Below are 21,820 nucleotides of genomic sequence, written 5' to 3'. Positions count from 1 at the left end.
ATAAACAAATAAACAAACAAACAAATAAAATGATATGGAATCAGAAATGAGATAAGCCCCATTATTCCGAAACCCCAATAGTCCAAAAATCTTGAGTTTAGTGTGAGGTCATTATGGTTAGGATTATGCTTACTGTATAATGTGTGGCATCTAACCAATTTCAGAATAAAGATCCCTCAGACTTATGCCGTGGCACCAACATAAAGCATTGAGCAATAATCCACTCTCTGTATTTCTCTGCAATGTACCTTTTAAATGTTACTCTTCTGAGGTTTCAGAAGAGTTTAACAATTTTAACTTTTCACATACAAACTCACCTTCCTAGCGGTTCTGCCAGCTTTGCTGCCAGGCTCTTTGAACAGCAGCTCCACCAGCCGGGAGCTTTTCACCACCTCCCCGATGAAGCTGATCACCTGCTGCATGCCCTCCACCAGCCTCTCCACCCCGTCCAACCTGTGACCCTGTCGCTCCATCTTCTCGCTGGTCTCCTGAACCACCCCCTGCAGCTCCCTGCATGCCATCTTCACCTCTGAGCCCTGATCACCCTGGATCTCCTCCCGCAAGGAGGCCAGGTTGCGACCGACCCCACTCACGTCCTGGGACAGCCCGTCCAGCCGGGTGAGAACGGTCTTCTGCATGCTGAGCAGCTGCTCCATCTGACAGCTCAGGGAGTCTATATGGCTCTCCACGCCGTGTAGGGTGGCGTCGCTGGCCATGCTTGCAGAGGATGTGTGAGGCTTTTCCGGTGCAATGGTCGATGGCTTCTTCACCACGACTTTCTGACCACGCAGAGGGTTACGGTCATAGACTTTGGCCAAAGAATTGACCAAGCTGGAACTCATGACTGCTTTGGCAACACGCCTGGAGCCCGAAGTCAGTTTCCTCCCTCACAAACGGCATGTAACACAACTCCTTTTGCCTCCTTCTCACCTCAGCATATGGAAGTCCTTCAGTTGATTTTCTTCTTCAGTTGATTTCTTCCCTGCAGGACTCTTAACAACTAACTCTTCTCATAGATTCCATTCAGTTCCATCCAGTCTCGCATGGAACATCACGTTCCACAATGCTACAATGCAGGGTATCTGGTATCTGCTACACCAGGAGAGGTGCACAGAGGACAAGATCAGACCTGGCAGACCTTCTCCTTTGACTAGCACCACAGAGGAAGGCGGAGTGCTTAAGAATAGCAGTGGGTGTCCTCCAAATAACAGTGCAGCCCCCCACCAGTCCCCCATGGACGTCAGTAAGTGGCCAGTGATAAGGGCTGATGGCTCGGGTGTACGGTAGGGGATCGGCGGGGGCTGGGGAGTTATATGTGTGTGTGTGTGTGTGTGTGTGTGTGTGTGTGTGTGTGTGTGTGTGTGGGGGGGGGGGGGGGGGGGGGGGGGGGGGGGATTGCTATGTGACATCTGAGACACTTGAAAAGCTTTTCAGCCAGGTGTCGGAATCTTGACTATTTGCTATTGAAATATGATCCGGTAAAAAGTGAGACACATAAAATAGAACAAACTGTTACCATGGATGGACACTAAAATGATTTGATGGTTAACTACATTTCAACTGTAGGTACATCCTGTAAAAGCTCTCGTACCGGATCCTTTGACCCAATCTTCTAATTTCCTTATCAGTTTATATGGCCTTAACACAGTTCCACTACAGGGAAACGGATGACAGGTGCAAGGCCTGTAAAACTTAACTAACCCCCTGTTGAAGACATTAGGCATTGTGGGTATTTCTGAACCTCCTCAAATGCCAAACAGTTCTCATAACTGACTTGTTTTCGCCCAGCAGAAGTATTGGCAGAATATTACACAACCCAAAAGTCCAGGTCAAAGCATGTGTCCCAAAAAACAGTTCTGCACTTTACGTCGACGGAAAATCAATTTCACAATACTTAGCAAGACCTGAGATGATGACTATAATTGCCATGCCAACTGGGGACACGATGATATTCATAATCCACAGTAGCATGTGATCCTCACTTGCACTTTCTGCTCAATGCAAATGTTCTAAGGGTACTTCTTAACGAAAAACCATCATTTGAGGTTCTTCTCATGTTGAGTAATGTAGAGAATCTAGGATTCAAAATTGAAAGAACGAAAGACTTTATTTGTCACATACCCTATTGGCCTGTATATAAGACTACGTTTTTTTTCAATGGAAATATACTAAAAAACAGGGTCGTATTATAATCAGGGACTATAGACTATATTTGACATTCAATGTTCTTTTTCCATAAATGAGTCTTGAAAAATGGGGGTTGTCTTATAATCAGAGTAGTCTTATATTCGGGACAATACGGGGTATTTATATGAGCAGGGAAAGACTATGCCAGATTGCTCTACAACTAAAGTCCAACATGGTACAAAAATATAATAGAAGTAAGGAATAAAAGATTAAAGATTAAATGATACAGGTAAGGTACTTATAGGTAAGTAATGCAGTATAGTAATAGTGTGCAAAGACAGCATCATTATACCCATACACTGGTGTAGTGGATTTAGAATGGCACCTTCCCTGGGTTGATAGTACTACTGAGGTAGGATATTATATAGGAAATATACAGAGAAAATAAAAAGAAACAAACAATGTATGAATAAATTAACAACCAATGCTATACAGAATATACAGTTAGCGGTATATGTCTAGATATGTTGTAGCAAAAAAATATATATATCCTTTTGGTATATTCATTATACAGAATCAGAGTGCATAAAGACCTAAGATATCCAGATTATACCTTCATGCAGCAGAAGGGTGAATAAATGCTAAACCAAGTATATAAGTATGATGCAAATGGCAGTCAGTATTATGTGCCAACAGTTCTGCATAATCAAAACGTACAATACAGTATGCAAGGAGGAGGCAATAGTGGGTTATATAATATAGACTTGCCTCTCACTCAGCATGAGGCGCAATACACACAGAGAAGTCCTGAGCGTTCATGTAACCATGGTGTAGCTGTAGCATGTACAAATGGGCCAGAAAGGGCCCATTTGTACACCGTCATAGTTAAATTAACACTCAGGATTTGACAGTGCAGTGAAGGAACACAGGAAGCAGGTGGCTACTATTGACACCACAACAACTGTTGGAAATAGGGTGAAGGAAATAGCCACAGGAAGAGAGAAAATGTAGGCTACTGCACTTCTAGGGTTACACTGGTAACACCGGTCCAGCAAACAAGAGTGGACGTGTGAACACTGCGACATACATGCACACACAATTGACACTTGCTTCTTCTGCACATTTCTCAGGTCAGTGCAGACACCAAAGCTTTCCACCATCTCAATAAAGTGGTGTTTAGGAGCAGGCAGTCTGACCCATATCTGGCACCCTATACTGACTGGCGCCTAGCTGCAGTCCCATCATCCCTGGGAAAACCTGACCTAGCCTACTGGTTCGCTGGCACTGTGCCACAATCATAGAATGAAAGCTGTCAGCTGTCAAGCCTAAAGCTCCGCTGTTCATATCCCCAGAACTCCTCCCTAATTACCTTGCTTCTCAGGTGTGGTTGAGCAATGATGCTGTTGAAAGCTAAAAATAGCACGAATACTGTGAAAGTCAATACATGTTTTCTCGCAGAAAGGCTAAAGAGGTCATTGATGTTGATTGGGAAACTAATGCACACATACACTGACCAGGCACCTGTTTGTCCCATCTTGGTATGACTGAGTCATGTCTCTCTGATACTCTCATAATGAACACTGAGGATTTGACTTCTCACAAGAACTATTGAGGGCATTGTACTAGGGCGGGGTGCATAAATCATTGTTTAGACATGGGTTAAGGTTAGGTTTAGGTGTGCTGCCCGTGAGAGGTTAGGGTTAGGTTTTTGGTTTAAGGACTTCAGTATTTTGTACCATACTACTATTGTATGAGTACAGAACAAAGAATGTTTGCTTTCGCCATCTTTGTTGAAGAAGAGTCTGGGCAATTAAGATTTAGTCTTACTAGAAGTACTGCACCTCTCCCAACACTTAACGCTCCCCTCACCAACCTTAATCCGGTCGTTTTAACGCACCCCTCACCAACCTTAATCCGGTCGTTTTAACTCACCCCTCACCAACCTTAATCCGGTCGTTTTAACGCTCCCCTCACCAACCTTAATCCGGTCGTTTTAACGCTCCCCTCACCAACCTTAATCCGGTCGTTTTAACGCTCCCCTCACCAACCTTAATCCGGTCGTTTTAACGCTCCCTTCACCAACCTTAATCCTGTCGTTTTAACGCACCCCTCACCAACCTTAATCCGGTCGTTTTAACGCACCCCTCACCAACCTTAATCCGGTCGTTTTAACGCTCCCCTCACCAACCTTAATCGGGTCGTTTCAACGCTCCCCTCACCAACCTTAATCCGGTCGTTTTAACACTCCCCTCACCAACCTTAATCCGGTCGTTTTAACGCACCCCTCACCAACCTTAATCCGGTCGTTTTAACGCTCCCCTCACCAACCTTAATCCGGTCGTTTTAACGCTCCCCTCAGCAACCTTAATCCGGTCGTTTTAACACTCCCCTCACCAACCTTAATCCGGTCGTTTTAACGCTCCCCTCAGCAACCTTAATCCGGTCGTTTTAACGCACCCCTCACCAACCTTAATCCGGTCGTTTTAACTCACACCTCACCAACCTTAATCCAGTCGGACCAATGCTACTGTATGTCTAACCAATGCTATGTCTAACTACTAAATCGATTAGTCTGATGGACCACATATGCCATATTTTCTACTTTGATGTACAATGGTGTTGTGCAATAATTGCAAAAAATTGGGATCACTACTGTACAAACACAGGTGATCAATGAGATTATGAGAATCAATTATTTTATTAAAATCCCTTATTCTTTTAATATAATTGATTGGTAATTGATTAAATTGATTTAGATCAAGACCATCAAAGAATCATGGCATAATTATCAGCTGGTGCTATTTTTTGACACAGTGAAACATCAGTAGGCTACAGACAATCGTTTTTCTATGTCTAGAAAGAATCCTAGCACAGAACAATTTGACAGATAAAATCAGATCTGGCCTGCATGCTACACCAGGCCTGCAAGAGAATCAGACAAGCCACCAACAACAAACACAGTCTGGCCTATGTACAGTACAGGGTTACTAAGCAAGACAGCGAGACAAAGTCAATACATAATGCTTATTCTCGTTCCACATGCTATCCAGTAATACAATCTGGCTTAGGCTTTCACCTCACTCACCAGCCGATAGCCCCAACAAGATAGGATAGAATGGAGCTCAGTAAAGGCTACAATAATAGCCTAGACAGTATGTGCTGGGAAGTACATTTCTCCCGTCGAGCTAATATTCTATGTTAGTGGTTCCCAAAGTGGGGTCCCCCCAGGGGTCCCTGAGGGACTTCCAGGGGGTCCCCAGCTAAATGATAGTTTGGAACCAAATGGACCCTTATGGGTCTGTAACTCTGAGAGTGTACTCATTTAATCAAATGGACCTGTACACTCTCAGAGTTAAATTAACATTGATTTTACAATATAAATTGGGGTCCCATAGATGGAAATACCATTAAATGGTAGACTGTAGCGGTGTAGTCTGTAGACTAATATGCATATCTAACTGGGGGTCCTTGAAATTAAACGGGTTGAGAATCCCTACTAGAGCTGTAAAAATCACTCCCTGGCATATCTTTTCAAATCGGGGTCCACGGGCTAATTAGTATAAATTTGGGGGTCCTTGACATGAAAAAGTTTGGGAGCCCCTGGTCTATGTTGTATTGAGTAGAATTCAACAATAGCATGGCAAGAGCTCAGCTCAGCTGATAGGCTACAGAGAGTGTTCTCACCGCTAACCTACTGTACAGTATATAGTCAGAATCAAGCGTCTGTCCTTTCATGTCATGAGACTATAGGTGGACGGTGACATGCATTTGGACATTCCTCTGTCTCTGTCTCTCTCTCTCTCTTATTCATTCTAAAGGACTTCATACAGCCATGGGGGAATGACTCCCACGACATGAATCCAACACATATGATGTCAACTGTGCGTATAGGGTTATGTTCTCATCATTATAGACAGTAAAGTGTGAACTGAAGACGTGCGTGTGTGTGTGTGTGTGTGTGTGTGTGTGTGTGTGTGTGTGTGTGTGTGTGTGTGTGTGTGTGTGTGTGTGTGACGTCCAAGCTCCTCATGCAGTGTTAACAATTTAAACCCTATACCCATTCTTAATTGGGTCTATACAAGGCCTGCTCCTTTCTTCTCTCTATACCAGTGATTTCCAACCTGGGGGTCCGGCCCGGGGGCCCACTGCTGGCTGGGCCTTCACGATAAGTAGACTCTCAGATAACTACAAGTTTATTGAAAATATAAACATTCACAAATTTTCTTGTGATGTTTTCTTTTTAAAACTTGAAAATTTAGTTTTCATTGTGACAAAATGGTACTAAAAGTATACTAAGTAGGTTCAATGATCCAAGCCGGAACACAATCGATTGATTGATTATTAAAATAAACATGCAATGAAAATGCACACTCCGAACTCATCTGACCACGGCAACTGAATGGCTACCGTGCTGACGTTGGAGTTCTGTGTCAGGCATGCCCAAATATGGAATGTTGTGATGTCAGAACAGGCCGGCTCCATATATGGACCCTGGGCAGGGGCCCTGTCCAGAGCCCGGGCAGAGGCCTTTTGTGGTTCTGCACAACCGTGGGTCGTACCGACTTGTACACACATACGTACAGAGACATGGTGCCTTTAGATATACATGACAGTAGGCTAAACGTTACTGAAATAACACATGCATGCACACGCACGGCCGTGATTGAACCACAGTCATCCTGGTGTTATGCAACTTGGAAGACAACTGGGTGAAACATGAGAGACTAGGAGAGGAGATATACTGGCCTCTGAGACTGGATGAACCCGCAGTCCACCAGGCTCTAATACACACATACCAAACATACACACACCCTGACACACACACCCTGACACACACACACCCTGACACACACACACACACACACACACACACACACACACACACACACACACACACACACACACACACACACACACACACAGTTCAGGCTGTCAATCTCTGACTTAATATCATGCAGTCATACTCAGTTAATATCATACTCAGATATACAGTAGACTATGTTGCAGTCAACCATGTCCCTGGTTCGATTCCAACAACTCACCTGGAGTGCATGTCTTTTCTGAGGCTATAATTCACACCAAAATGTTTGGAAAGATGTTGGCTGGTTTGATGAGTTTCGATTTGTGCTGTGAGTGACATTCAGATGGAATTTGCCGTATGCAACAAGAAAGAATGGATCCATCGTACCTTGTACAAACAGTTCAGGCCACGAATTATGTGTACACAATATATCCAAGTGTATATATATACTGTATATCACTACAGTATTCTGGAAGTAAAGGGACACAGTGCCACCATGAGCAGTTCAGACGAATAAGCATATAAGTCCATATTCTGACCCCTCCTCGGAAAGACTGCCCTGACCCCTTATCCATGATTTATACATTATGGATAATTAGTATGGTTTATGTGGTTTTCATCTCACCTGCTAATTATTGGTAAGTTAGTAAATATCACCTTTTAACATGTTTAGAGTTGTGCACAACATGCATAATAACCCATGTGCATGTTAGTGTATAAAGAAGAATGTTGGATTGTTTAAAGACTTGTTTTTATTTACAGTATGTGTTTGTTTCTGCCTTATAGACCTGTAGTAAGCTGCAGTTAGACAGATTTGTTTGGTCAATATCACCACACAGGCTGACTTCGAGGCAGATGGTGGCCGTCAGTCTCGTGCCCCTGGTGACAGCTCACAGGCGGCTAGAAGAAGTGCAGACAGTTGGTGCCTGTTTGTGGTGGTAGGCTACTAACATTTCCATGTGGTGGTTTAGGACCTTCCTGTCAGCTTGATTCACTGGATAGGCCCCTATTGAATAAATCACAGTTATCTGGAGGATGAGATATATTATTACTAACACTGACATTATCAGGGTTCCCCAATTGAATAAATACAGGGCGGCCAGCAAATTTTTGTGTAATAGGAACGTTGCTTTCCTATCACACAATACTGCGAGGGGCTGACTCGCTGACTCAACTGGGTTGACTGAGTCAGACGCGTGCAATTGATTCAAATGAATGCCCAGAGCTGTTGTTACCATATAGCAACCAGAGTGGAATAGTAAGAGAGTGGCGACACTAGCGTTGACTCCCATTGTAACAATGGAATGCGGAAGTGCTCATTCTATCTCAATGGGATAGTTACAATGTTTGGAACTATAGCCCATAGGCACCCCGCTTTGCGGCGAGATGTGTGAGAGTAGCGTGTCGCTACTCTCTTACTAGATTACTCTGATAGCAACCACCCACTGACTGTGATTGACATGACGTCATTACAATTAGCAAGGCTATACCATTCATTAAAATCAAACCAAACAAAATAAACAGAAATTGTATTTTGGCTCCATGTGAAACAAGTAAGACGCGCAAACGTGGGAAGCGAACGCAGCTCGTAAATTTAGTGTTTTTTTTTTAAGATTTTCTTTTTTAAGTTACGTTTTTGTGTGTATGTGTGCGTGTGTGTGTGTGTGTGTGTGTGTGTGTGTGTGTGTGTGTGTGTGTGTGTGTGTGTGTGTGTGTGCGCGCTTGTGTGTTTTTTGTGTGTGATACAGCTGCGCCCTCTGGTGTTTTTATGCTAGGACATGTTCTGCTAGGTCTCATAGTTAGTGCTCATTGCATTCGCAAACACACATTAAAATGAACACAACATAATTATCAGCAAAGACCAACAAACAAACTAAAAACATTTAATTCACACACAACAGGTATAGGCTACTGTCAAATGAATCGGATGCTATGAAGCATCAGGCGCAAGTGGCAACCCATAGTCACTTTACTTAACACTATACTTCCAAACTAGTCTCAAATCACTCAGTCAACAGACATTAATGAAATAGTCCGGTAGCCAACAGGCTTATTTTGTTTAAAGTGGGAAATTTGGTATATCGTTTTTTTTATGGGCCTAAAATATTCTCTATAGGCTATAGGCCTACATGATGAATCCACTTGCTGACCGGCTGTCGGTATTGAGCTTTCTTTTTAATAGGAGGATATATGTGACCATACCATTAACAAGCTATATTATGGCAAGATTTTTTAAAATATCATTATGCTTTATGTAGCATGTGACATGTCAAACTATGGGGTTTTCATGATTCTGAACCCATTCCAAGCCTTAGTTTTGCACCAAAAACACTCATTGGGCTAAAGATTGCCCACTTGCCCATAATGTGCACAAAATGTGCTGATGACGGCTAAGGCCATATTTAGCCCAAGGAGTGTTTTTGTGCAAAACTAATGCTTGGAATGGATTCAGAATCATGACAACCCCCTAGTTTGACATCACATGCTACTTAAGCAAAAATGCAAAAATGAAATTTTGACAATGGTATGGTCACATAATATTAGACAATATATTAGGCCAATAAAAAATATATATATACCAAATTTCCCACTCCACACCCCCTGCTGCCGGACTAAAACAACGATCAGCTAAATATTGTGAAATACTGTAGCTTTGAAACCCTCTTATCAAGTTGCACGGAAGGCGTTTGTAATAAGTATGTAGTGGGGGTCCTTAATTGCTTTGTATCACTCTCTCAGAGAGATCTCAGCTGGCCTGAAAAACGTTGAAGTCGAAGACCTTTTTCTTAGACAGCTGAAGCATGTTTTGATCTCTACCACTAGAGGTCAGAAGAGCACCAAAAACCCTTAGCACAGGTAGGTCACGTTGCACACAGGGTCAATATGAGTCTCACACTAATGGGTAAATTGTAGTGGAGTAGGTGGAGAAGCTGATTCCAGGTCAGTATCCTCCAGGGCAGGTTCAATTCACTTTATGCACTCTGTTTATAACACTAGCAGCTGTCAATCTGTACTCTTTAAGAGCAACATGCTAACACCTCATAAACATAGCTTGCACTCAAATATCATTTTAACTACTCCCTGTGACTCTTGAGCTCGATTAAACTCAATTTTAACTCGCACTGTTCCCTCCCCTCTCATCCTTGCTTACTCTCTACAGCGCCCAGTCACGTCTACAATCAATTTGTTCCCAAACAGTGGAGTTGGGACCCATGTTTGGGTCATGGACACTGTTTTATGGGTCGGGTCCCGAGAAAATATCCCATCCCCTACATTAAAAACATATAGATTTTTCAACAAAAAAAAATGTTTTAAGTCACAGCTCATCAAATCAGTTAAAATAATTCCAACATTTTTACAAAGCATAAATAAAATGCTATGTGTGGGCTCACAATTTACTGAATTTCTCTGCGACAGCTTCAAGAGGAACAACATAATTATTTAAGAATTTAAGTAAAACGCAAATACATATTGCTATAGTAGCCTATACAGAAGGCAATTCTTAAATTACACCAATGCATCAAACGCAGCAGCAGGATTATTTTCCGATAGACCTCTAGAGTCTAGAGTAGAGTCTAGACTTACATCTCTTATGTGCAGTCGGTCTAGACTCTAGACCGACTGCACATAAGAGATGCTACCTTTAAACGCATTTTAAATCTGTTTTTTTATACAGGCCTACTACTATTTAAATAGCTTTGAAAATGCTGTATTATATTTTAACACTTGCTTTGACAATGCCATTATGCCAACAAAGCTCCTTATTATAGAAAGCATATCTATTTGAAATATAAAGAATTTGAGAAAAATACTTATCACATACATTTCTCAGAGTAAGTAAATAATTAAGTAGGGCCTAATTAATATGAGAATGAGCCAAACCCCAAACTATGTTGACAGTAACACTATAAAAGCTGCAGTAGGCCTACTTGCATAATTTGGCATACAAATCTGGAGTGCTGTTGGTCTGAATACATTTGCTGGTGAGATCTAGACCTAGGTTCCCAACCATTGGTACTAGGACCACTGGTACTAGGACCACTGGTACTAGGACCACTGGTACTATAGTAGTACCACTGGTACTATAGTACCACTGGTACTAGGACCACTGGTACTATAGTAGTACCACTGGTACTATAGTAGTACCACTGGTACTATAGTAGTACCACTGGTACTAGGACCACTGGTACTAGGACCACTGGTACTAGGATCACTGGTCCTAGTACCACTGGTACTATAGTAGTACCACTGGTACTATAGTAGTACCACTGGTACTATAGTAGTACCACTGGTACTATAGTAGTACCACTGGTACTATAGTAGTACCACTGGTACTATAGTAGTACCACTGGTACTATAGTAGTACCACTGGTACTAGGACCACTGGTACTAGGACCACTGGTACTATAGTAGTACCACTGGTACTATAGTAGTACCACTGGTACTATAGTAGTACCACTGGTACTATAGTAGTACCACTGGTACTAGGACCACTGGTACTATAGTAGTACCACTGGTACTATAGTAGTACCACTGGTACTATAGTAGTACCACTGGTACTATAGTAGTACCACTGGTACTATAGTAGTACCACTGGTACTATAGTAGTACCACTGGTACTATAGTAGTACCACTGGTACTAGGACCACTGGTACTAGGACCACTGGTACTATAGTAGTACCACTGGTACTATAGTAGTACCACTGGTACTATAGTAGTACCACTGGTACTATAGTAGTACCACTGGTACTAGGACCACTGGTACTATAGTAGTACCACTGGTACTATAGTAGTACCACTGGTACTAGGACCACTGGTACTAGGACCACTGGTACTAGGATCACTGGTACTAGGACCACTGGTACTATAGTACCACTGGTACTAGGACCACTGGTACTAGGACCACTGGTACTAGGACCACTGGTACTAGGACCACTGGTACTAGGATCACTGGTACTAGGACCACTGGTACTATAGTACCACTGGTACTAGGACCACTGGTACTAGGACCACTGGTACTAGGACCACTGGTACTAGGACCACTGGTACTAGGATCACTGGTACTAGGATCACTGGTACTATAGTACCACTGGTACTAGGACCACTGGTACTATAGTAGTACCACTGGTACTATAGTAGTACCACTGGTACTATAGTAGTACCACTGGTACTATAGTAGTACCACTGGTACTATAGTAGTACCACTGGTACTATAGTAGTACCACTGGTACTATAGTAGTACCACTGGTACTATAGTAGTACCACTGGTACTATAGTAGTACCACTGGTACTATAGTAGTACCACTGGTACTAGGACCACTGGTACTAGGACCACTGGTACTATAGTAGTACCACTGGTACTATAGTAGTACCACTGGTACTATAGTAGTACCACTGGTACTAGGACCACTGGTACTAGGACCACTGGTACTAGGACCACTGGTACTAGGATCACTGGTACTAGGACCACTGGTACTATAGTACCACTGGTACTAGGACCACTGGTACTATAGTACCACTGGTACTAGGACCACTGGTACTAGGACCACTGGTGGTACTTGAAGCCCCTCTGGTGGTACACAGAGGAGTCGCCCAAAAAAGGAGAAAAAAGACAAAAGTGGAATGAAATATTTAGGTAGCTCTTCTGACCAAGCAATTGGTTAGCAGTGCTAAAATTAGCATGACAGCACACCTAGCCGTTAATAGAAGATTTGAGAACGGATTAATCACATCAGAAATTCACCGGTTGCGCTGATTAGTGATTAGATAGAGTTTTGTCAGAGCAGCATTATTGGCTTAGGAATGGAACAAAAAGGGCAGATATACGCAGATATACCCTCATGTATTCATGTATAACACAGTTGTGGTATTTTCAGTATAAAAAGGTTGGGAACCAATCTAGACCATCAAAACATGGTAGTAATGGTGTAGTACGTACTCATGACCAAGACCATCAAAACATGCTTATAGTAGTGCTGTAGTCGTCAAGACTGTCTCGGATAGAGCACTAGTTGCATCACAGTCTCTTTCAAATACACAGGTCTCATAACTTCACCTCACTCACCCCATTAAACACATTGCTCCCCCCCAACACACAATGCACACCGGGGGAATTTCTACACTCGTCTTGTCTTGTAGCTTGTCTTCTATCCAGTCCACCCTCACGAGAGACAAGATGCCACTAACATGTCCTGAGACTTAAGGAAGATCCTTGGGCAATTCCAGTCATCTCTCATTTAATAGTCACAGCACACAGATAAATCATACACTTATTAATGCCAGCATAGAGGATAGTTTACAATCATGCCTCGCCAGCTGTATGAAACTGTGCAACCCAACACACAAAGTAAAACAGTAACCTGCCAGTATGCGTGTGTGTGTGTGTGTGTGTGTGTGTGTGTGTGTGTGTGTGTGTGTGTGTGTGTGTGTGTGTGTGGTGTGGTGTGTGTGATGTGTGTGTGTGCAGTTGTTTTACTACTAGCTACTAATGAGTTGGTAATGAGTTATGCAAACATCAGTCACTGGACACCAGCTAGGGACAGGCTGGGAGCTCAGGAGAAAACAACATATTCCCCATAAGTCCCGATACCAGAGAGAGAGAGAGAGAGGGGGGTGGAGAGAGACACACACACACACACACACACACACACACACACACACACACACACACACACACAGTGGGAGAGAGGTTTTGATGTTTAACAACTTTATTTTTTTTATTTTTTTTTTAATAGTTTTTACTGTTTACTGTTTGCTACATTAGTTCTTTCAAACAAGCAATCACAAACTACAGCAATGCCACAAAAAGATCATTTAGAGCAATACATCAACAAAAGTACACCTTCAATTTTTTGAGAAAGAGAGAGACGTGAGCGAGATGCATACAAGCACGCACACATGCAATGGGGACGTCACCGTGCGTTGAATAGTGACAACTGAAACAATGGGGACGGTGACGTCCCCATTGCTTCAGTTGTCACTATTCAACGCACCTGCGCATCTAAACAAAGTGGAAGTGGGAATATTTCCATTGCATAGATTATACACAGTAAAATCGTCCATTTGTCGGTCTGAGCAAAGTCACCAAATGGACACTCAGGATTTTACAGTGTATGGCTGGTAGGACATTTGATCCTGTATTGACACTTCAAGACCCACATACTGAACACTACTGAATACGCATGACTACATAGCTCTCTGCTTTCTACCCACCACTCCCCTGCCAACAGGAAAATACTTACACACACACGCACACACACACACACACACACCATGTGTGATGTTTATTCTTTCACATGAAACAATGTGTGCCGTCACAGTTCTACGTAGACCAGCAGTAGCACAAGAAGAGAGGGGGAGAGTCTTTTTCACCTTAGACATGCTAACTCACACACATTAGCACAAGCTACATACAGTGCTGGGTGTATTGTACGTATTGAGGTATGTGACTTGTTTGTGGTCGGTCGGTCACACACACTCGTCCAAGAAAGGATATTCTTGATATAAGCCTACGATCAGATCTTAATGGCCTACTTATGAATATTTCCATGAACATGATGCATTTATTTTCCTACAGTAATTGTATGTGTGTTGGAAAATATGAGGGAAGGCATGACATCATGGCTGACATGGTTTCTACTTGCAAAATCACTTATAGTAGCCTACTATCCTATCAAATCTCATATTAACAATATATTCTTCACATAGACTGAATGATTATAACCATATAACCAGCGCGTACACAGCAGCAGAAGAAACCCTATACTGATGGAACTCAACTATAAGAGTTACACATTTTTTTGTCAGAATGAGTCACACAAGCAGCCGTCATCAGGATGAACAGGATCACGCAGGCCTAGACGAGGGCCAAAACTGGCAAAAAGCGTTGTTTTTCTTTTTTACTGTTAAAGTTTTTAATGAACTTAATGAAGAGTGCCTTGGACTCATATTCCTTTTTTATTATAAATCTTAGTATGTGCTTGTCTGTGGACTGGGTATTCTGCTAAAATAATGAATTGTCCTTTGATATAAATATACCTTTGAATCACGGTCATACACATTCATTCCATGCCTCGTTTCATTCATGCCAATTTAATGGGTACTTGCTTGGAGTAGGCATGGGGAAATGTATTGTAAAAAGTAAAAAAGGTCTTTCCAATTGTAGCGGAGTAAGAGTCACTCACTTATACACAGACTAAATGAAATACGTTTTACTTTAAGTACCACTTCACCACTTTTCAACCTCTCTTCATATAATAGGTCCTCACTAATGTTCATGATAAATTACCATAATTTTTTCCTACTCAGTCTGTGTCTCATAGGAGGGCTGTCGGTAGTTCAGAAACCCTTCCACCAGTGACATCATCGTTAGGCATCGTTTTTCTTTTTTAATATTTAGATTTTTCATCCATTAACGCATTGCAACTTTTCAAGGAATAAAAAGCCTGCAGTTGGCGGCACGGTGACACAGTTGGTATAGTGCTGTCGCCTCACAGCTACCTACAGACCATCTGTCAATGACCATGCATGCACTTGTTCTGTCAGAGCGCATCATAGGATATACTTTGACACTGCAGGTGGATATAGATCTGGACCAGTTCGGTACACACATATGAGCTATTTAACAGATTAGATGTAAAAACATCGATCTGATGTGGTTAAGTGACACAGAGCGACACAGATGGATTTTTTAACATAAGATATTCGCAGAATATATAGAGAACGCATGGGACATAGCCTACGGACAAAGAAAACATACATGCGATATTTATTCCTGTATGTGTGTGTGTGTGTGTGTGGTTTTTTCTTTTTATTTTTATTGGTTTTTAAATTTGTGTGTTTTTTTTAACCAAATATTTTGTGCAGTTTCTGTGTGGGAACTGGGAAGTGAATCTGATGTTTTTGGTGTTTTATAATCCCGTAAGGGATGGGTCTTTACGTCAAGACACGAAAATAAAGATTAATTCATTAATTCATATGATGACAAAGTATTGAATGCAAATCATATTTATCTATATTGAATGCTTATATGATTTCTGCTCCAAAACAGTGCATTTGCCATAACAGTACCAAGCTGTGATGCAATAGGTGAGGATGCTTTTATGGTGCACCTATCTGAAACAGCCCAATTCCAATGCTCGCCCTAGCCCTCAAGCCCTGCACCCTCACTGACTCAAGTGCGCGGATGGTAAGTGCTTGAGGGTGAGAGGCTGCAAGGGCTCCAAATGTTAGTAAAAGGAATGGGACAGCACTTTGAAGATGAGTCCTTCATTCATGACGCTGTCCCATTTGTCACTTTTTAGATTAAAAATTCATCAATGGTGCATCTCTCTGCTGGAAAGCAAGTGCTGTTTCTATGGAGCCCCTGAGTGGCCATGGTAAGAAAAATGAATTATCTTGTCCAGACGAGAAAATATCTTGTCCGGACGAGATAATATCTTGTCCGGATGAGATAATATCTTGTCCGGACGAGATAATATTGCACAAGATATTACAGAATGTCGTCCGGACAAGATAATATCTCGTCCCGAGATATCTTGTCCGGACGAGATAATTTACTTTTCATACCATGGCCACTCAGGGGCTTTCCCTTTTCAGTGATGCACAGAGCAAGTTAGAGGCTGCAAAACTTTATGATGACATTTCCTTGACAGGATTATGTCTGTGAATGAAAGTGGTAGGAGATGAGTTAACGTGCATAGCATACTGCAGAGGGTACACAAAATAAAAGCTATAAAGTGGGACAGCTCAGTGTATACTGTAGGTACTAGGTAGGCAAAATATAGATGTCATCCGCTGTAAGTGCAGGAGCTGTGTGAGGTCAGATGACATAGTCTTTTCCATGTATTGGACTGTGTTCATGCACTACGTCTCCTCTGCTGCAAGTGATACCCTTAACTGTCAATAAGATAAGATACATGTCTTTTCAAATTCTGTTCAATAAACAGTGGGAAACGACTACACTGTACAACACACAGACATGACCGGTTTATGCTTCCTCAAACAGCACGCGGAAGAAAATGATTTAATTTGGTAATGTACACTTGTTAACACACACACACAAGAATGCAATTCCTTCCCTCTGAGATATAAGTGAAAGCTGTTACTAAAGCGGGCCACCCACACAGATCACATGGACATAGCGAAGCTGAAATATTACAGGGTCTCATTTCCAAGGCCTGCTTTAGTGAAAATCAATCAACACAACCTGCTGTCATCCTGTGCTCTTCTACACAGAGTAACAGTGCACTGTCAGGCCCTGAAGGTCATAAACAACAACATTCATTCAAACAAGCAAGTGCACAATAGGTGCACCATGCAGTGGCTCAGGGGGTGAAGCGGCTGTCTTGGAATCTGAAGGTTCCCTGCAGTTCAATCCCCAATTTGATCTCCTGCTGGCTGCGTCTCACAGTGTCCTTGAGCAAGGCACTGAACCCCCAACTGCTCCTGATGAGCAGGTTGGTGCCTTGCATGGTTTCCTCCACCATGAATGTGTGTAAAAGAGTAAATTGAATGCACATTGTAAAGTTCTGTTCAGTAAAGACCTATAAACTCACCATTTAATTTAGCCTTTAAAATTGTGTTAATCTCAGAGTTACACAAACAATAATATATTTCTGTGTGCAGAAGGCGATCATATCAGCCATCATATCGATCATATTGCTACATGGCTATGATTGCTAGTGCTAGTGCCGTCTTTGCACCACAAGAGAGCATCTTATTTGGATGAGATCATCCCATCCATCATTGAATTCTGGCCTATACCCATGTTTTTGATAACTTACTTCAATAATAATAATAATAAAAAATAAAAAAAGGAAATCTGTGCTTTCCTCAGATTATTACCTGGACAATTAAGTCAGTCCCACATGGCACAGGTGAACATGCTGAGTAATACCTCTGTATCTGGAGACTGTGAGGTTCCCCTATTCCTCTTGTAGGAGAATAAATTCCATATCCGTCGCCACAGGAAGGAGGCCACCAGACATACACTCCCAATTATCCAGACATCCTTGTCCCTGAGGAAGTTCTCCATGACAAAAGGCTGGAACACCACAGTGTTCCTCCACCTGTTACTCTTCCTCCTGCCACGGGCTGTCCCTTATTTCTGTCTCCCAGTCGCCGGTGGCGATCGAGTCTCGGATTGGAGGGCAGCAAGGTTGTTGACATGGAGCAGGACAGTGGGCGCTGATTATGAAAGAGCTTAGGCCTCTGAGGCTCAGGGCACTTACGAGGGAAATGCAACAGGACAGCAGAGAGGGGACTGGGCTGTCCTGCTGCTGTGTGGCCTCCCATTCACCCAGCCACCCATTCACCTCCCACCCTGCCTCGTCCCTCCCCCTAACCAACGGACCTAAAAGGAGAGGACATGCTGTCTCCGAGACAAGAAGGAGACAGGTGGTGTAGGGTGTTGCACAGAAGTGCCTTCACTACGCAGAATCAGATGGCTGCTGCTTCTGCTGCCGGGGTAGCTTTAGAGGCACCCTGGAGGTGGTATCCGTTAACTTCGGACACAGCACTTCATGCATGTGCAGGGGCCACTATAAGCACCTGCATATCTACAGTACTTTAGCAGTTACTGTGCTGCACCGAACCTCTCAAATGGATGCAAATATATACATGCACCAATGCACAGGTACAACCAGACACTTGAGTAAGTGTGTACGCTTGCACACATGCACGTGCGTGAACACCATGTGGCCATATACAACTAAACTGAAAGCCAGACACTTTCTCTGCAACTGTATCTAACGTCATTAAAGAGTTTGATTGCTCAATATAGAAAACAGAACAGTGAAGCAGTGCATGATTCTCCAGTCGCATTCTTGCTGCATGCTCTTTCTGGAGCAAACTGTTCTGACTGGCCAGAGCTGATGATTTACATCAGACGGTGGAACGCCACCACTGCAGATTCCAGCATGAACACTTTGTGAAGCAGAGGTTCACAATGGATTCCTGGGGGGCCCACTCTCAGTAGTAGACATTTATTCCAGTACATTTTGAGTAATGTACCTATTTTGAGTATTTGTACTTTCTTGAGATTTCTTTTATTGAGAATTTAAAGAGAGTTTTCTTTTATGTTTACTATACTGGATTAGAAAGACAAATATTATACTTGACTCCACTACATTTCTATGAAAGTACAATAGATGTTACAACTGTAATTAGAGATGAGATCAGCTGTCGTGTTTGGGTTAAGGTCAGCTGTTGTTGTTGTTTTTTCTAAAATGTGATGTGATGGCCTCAGAATGCTCACCTGTCACCACCTACTTTGAGATAGACAGTACAATAGAATAGAAGTCCTATTGTTTACATTGACTGCAGAAGCATCTTTGCCTTTAATCTTTATTGAGTGTGACTTTGACTGTTGTTGGGGCAGTTATGCAGCTAGATGTGGGATTTGGTCTTTTAAGCCAGGTACTGTAGGTTGATTTATTCTGTCCTTTATTTTAGGCAATTCCACTGCCTATAAGTGGAATCCCACAAATGCCTACAAGTGCATGCGTGCACAAAACATCACATGCACACACATGAACCCAAAAGGGTCTATTTGTACACTCACCAGAGTTAAATTAACACTCAGGATTTTACTGTATAGAATTTCCTAGAGAAGAAGACGCGACATGGGAGATGTTTATGAGCTACTTTAAACAAGTCATAATGCTGAGTGCTGTCCACATAACTGTAATGTTCTTGTTTTCATTAATGAATTCCCTACTTTGTCACACTACATTTCATACAAAAGTATTAAAAGAGTCAATCTAAAAGCACTTTTATCTTCAATATGTACTTTGATCAGCCAATCAAATCAACACTATGGGGTGATCAGCCAATCATCAGTGAACACAAAGCTGGGCATAAGAGGGGGGGGGTGTTACAATTCCAATGGATCATAGAAATGCAAGTTTGAAGCCTGAAATACAGTAAAATGGCACAAACCACCATAAAGCAATGCCGATGTATTCAAACTACCAGTAAAACTATATAATACAGTATATATATATATTTTCACTCTGGCTAGAACTACTTCAAGATTCATTCATGTGCCATTTGTTTTAAGTGTGGTGGTCCAATGCCCACTCTGTTTAACAAGCGGCAACAGCTGGGGAGAGGCCAAGGTACGAGGGGCAGGAGGAAACCTCCGGGGAAGGAATCCCTGCTGGGAACCTGAGCAGAATGTGTGTATGCTATTACCATGCGGAGGGAGCGCTCGCTTTGGTGCAAATTACAACCTATTCCATCCACTGTGCCTTTGCAGGCTCGGGCGGCACACTTGTCGAGCCTCAAGGCTGCGCTGTTGGTGCTCCTGGCTGTGGTTTAAAAAGGCATGCATTTGTTTTAAAACTTGCACATAATGCAGGACGTTGAGCAACCCAAAATGAGTGCTCCCCAAAATAACGTGCTTGGGAATTGCATAGCAGAAAGTCTGCAGAAGAGCAGGGCTGGAGCTATAATTAAGACGTTGGGAATTGTGATTCAGAGATAGGCACATGTTGTATAGTAATAATCATAATCATAATACATAATTCAGTTAAATAATTAATCACTGCTCAATCCCAGACGGGTAACACTCGGTTAAAACTGTTGCAATATAATTGGCTGATGAGGGTCTATATCACTCCAGAGAAATTAAAGAAATTTTGTGCAGATATTCCAGATACTTGTATCAGATGTGGTAAAGACAAAGGTAGACAAGAGTGAAAGAATTCTGGGAAGAAGTGAGGAGGGAGATTCAGAAGATATTGTCGATAGATATTGAGTTTGACCCAAAACTGTTTCCATTAGGTCTTTACCCACCTGGCCATAAGATTCAGAGTAGCGAACAAAGATTTCTAGATTTATGTTTACTACAAGCCAAAAGGGCTATAGCCTTATCGTGGAAAAAGATAGGCAAACCCAGTATTTCTCAGTGGTTTAGGGAGTTATCATTGTGTCTTCCTCTGGAAAGAATCACTTATACTTTGAAGAATAAACAGAAGATGTTTGATAAGATATGGGGACGGTTAATCCAATATATTACGGTTAATGATTTATCTTATTTAATGGTGGAAACTGAAATGTCTAATTGTATTCTCTGCAGCTGTTTGGTCTTGTAAGGACTCTGTTGTTGTTACCATTCTAAGTGCCTTATTTTATTATACTGTACTTATATATGTATGTACTATATGTTATTGTTTCTTTTTTGTTTGTTTTTCATTTTAAGTAATTGTATTGTATTGTATTGTCTGATGTATTGTTTTGTTGTATTGTCTGTTTGTCAAAAGAAATGCAATAAATATATTGTTAAAAAAAAGAAATCACATGAACATGTCCCTCTTCTGGGCATGTCATAGTAGGACACCCTACTTTTTCACCCTAAATAGCAGATCTACAAGCCCACAACACATCACTATGTGACACGTTGTGAGCTTGTCGGACGGCTATTTTCAGCAAAGAGATATAGAAAAATCACACCTGTGTGAAATGAGGGGCGCTAAAAACATATAATGGTGATGTAAAACAAACACAGACAAAACAAACATTAAACTCTGTCCATTGTCAATGGCGTTTTTAATGTTTGTTTAACTAAAAACAAACATTAAAACTGTATATAGGAGGGGCTAGCTCCCCTCAAAAATCACACCCGTGTGAAGTGAGGGGCACTCTAATCGTATATCATCATCAAGAATGGTGGTCCCTTATTGGCCAAGGGTTCCCACCGACATACATATGCCGATTTGCTCAGACATGACGTAAATTCTCCATTCATTGTCAATGGCATTTTTGAGTGGTGCAACCACTCCTACAATCAGGAATGTCCGTGGGTATCCGTCGACCGTTGTCATGAGCACGAGTGGTGTGCACATGCGTGAAATTGGAAAGAGAGAAGTATGTGACATGGCTGCCACCTGC

At 42.2% G+C, this 21,820-nt stretch overlaps 1 protein-coding gene across 7 annotated transcripts in view; it reads right to left on the bottom strand.

Moving 5' to 3' along the window:
* mylk4b (myosin light chain kinase family, member 4b) overlaps window positions 1–21,820 on the bottom strand; it is a 46,446-nt gene that overhangs the window by 12,666 nt on the left and 11,960 nt on the right. For 2 of the 7 annotated variants that reach the window (XM_083766546.1, XM_083766547.1), the window contains exon 1: window positions 318–1,151. The exons of 3 other annotated variants lie outside the window; for them this stretch is intronic. In XM_083766546.1, the coding sequence (XP_083622672.1) occupies window positions 318–842 (525 nt within the window). In that variant the 5' untranslated portion in view covers window positions 843–1,151. Of the gene's footprint in view, window positions 1–317; window positions 1,152–17,825; window positions 18,177–21,820 lie in introns of those variants that run through there. 2 more of the 7 variants (XM_083766552.1, XM_083766548.1) reach the window with 2 other exon arrangements.

The sequence above is a fragment of the Protomyctophum parallelum genome (assembly GCF_964188405.1).
Source record: "Protomyctophum parallelum genome assembly, chromosome: 6".
In the NCBI taxonomy this organism is placed as follows: Eukaryota; Metazoa; Chordata; class Actinopteri; order Myctophiformes; family Myctophidae; genus Protomyctophum; species Protomyctophum parallelum.
The sequence above is the reverse complement of the archived record's forward strand: the minus strand, read 5'-3'. Positions and strand labels throughout refer to the sequence as shown.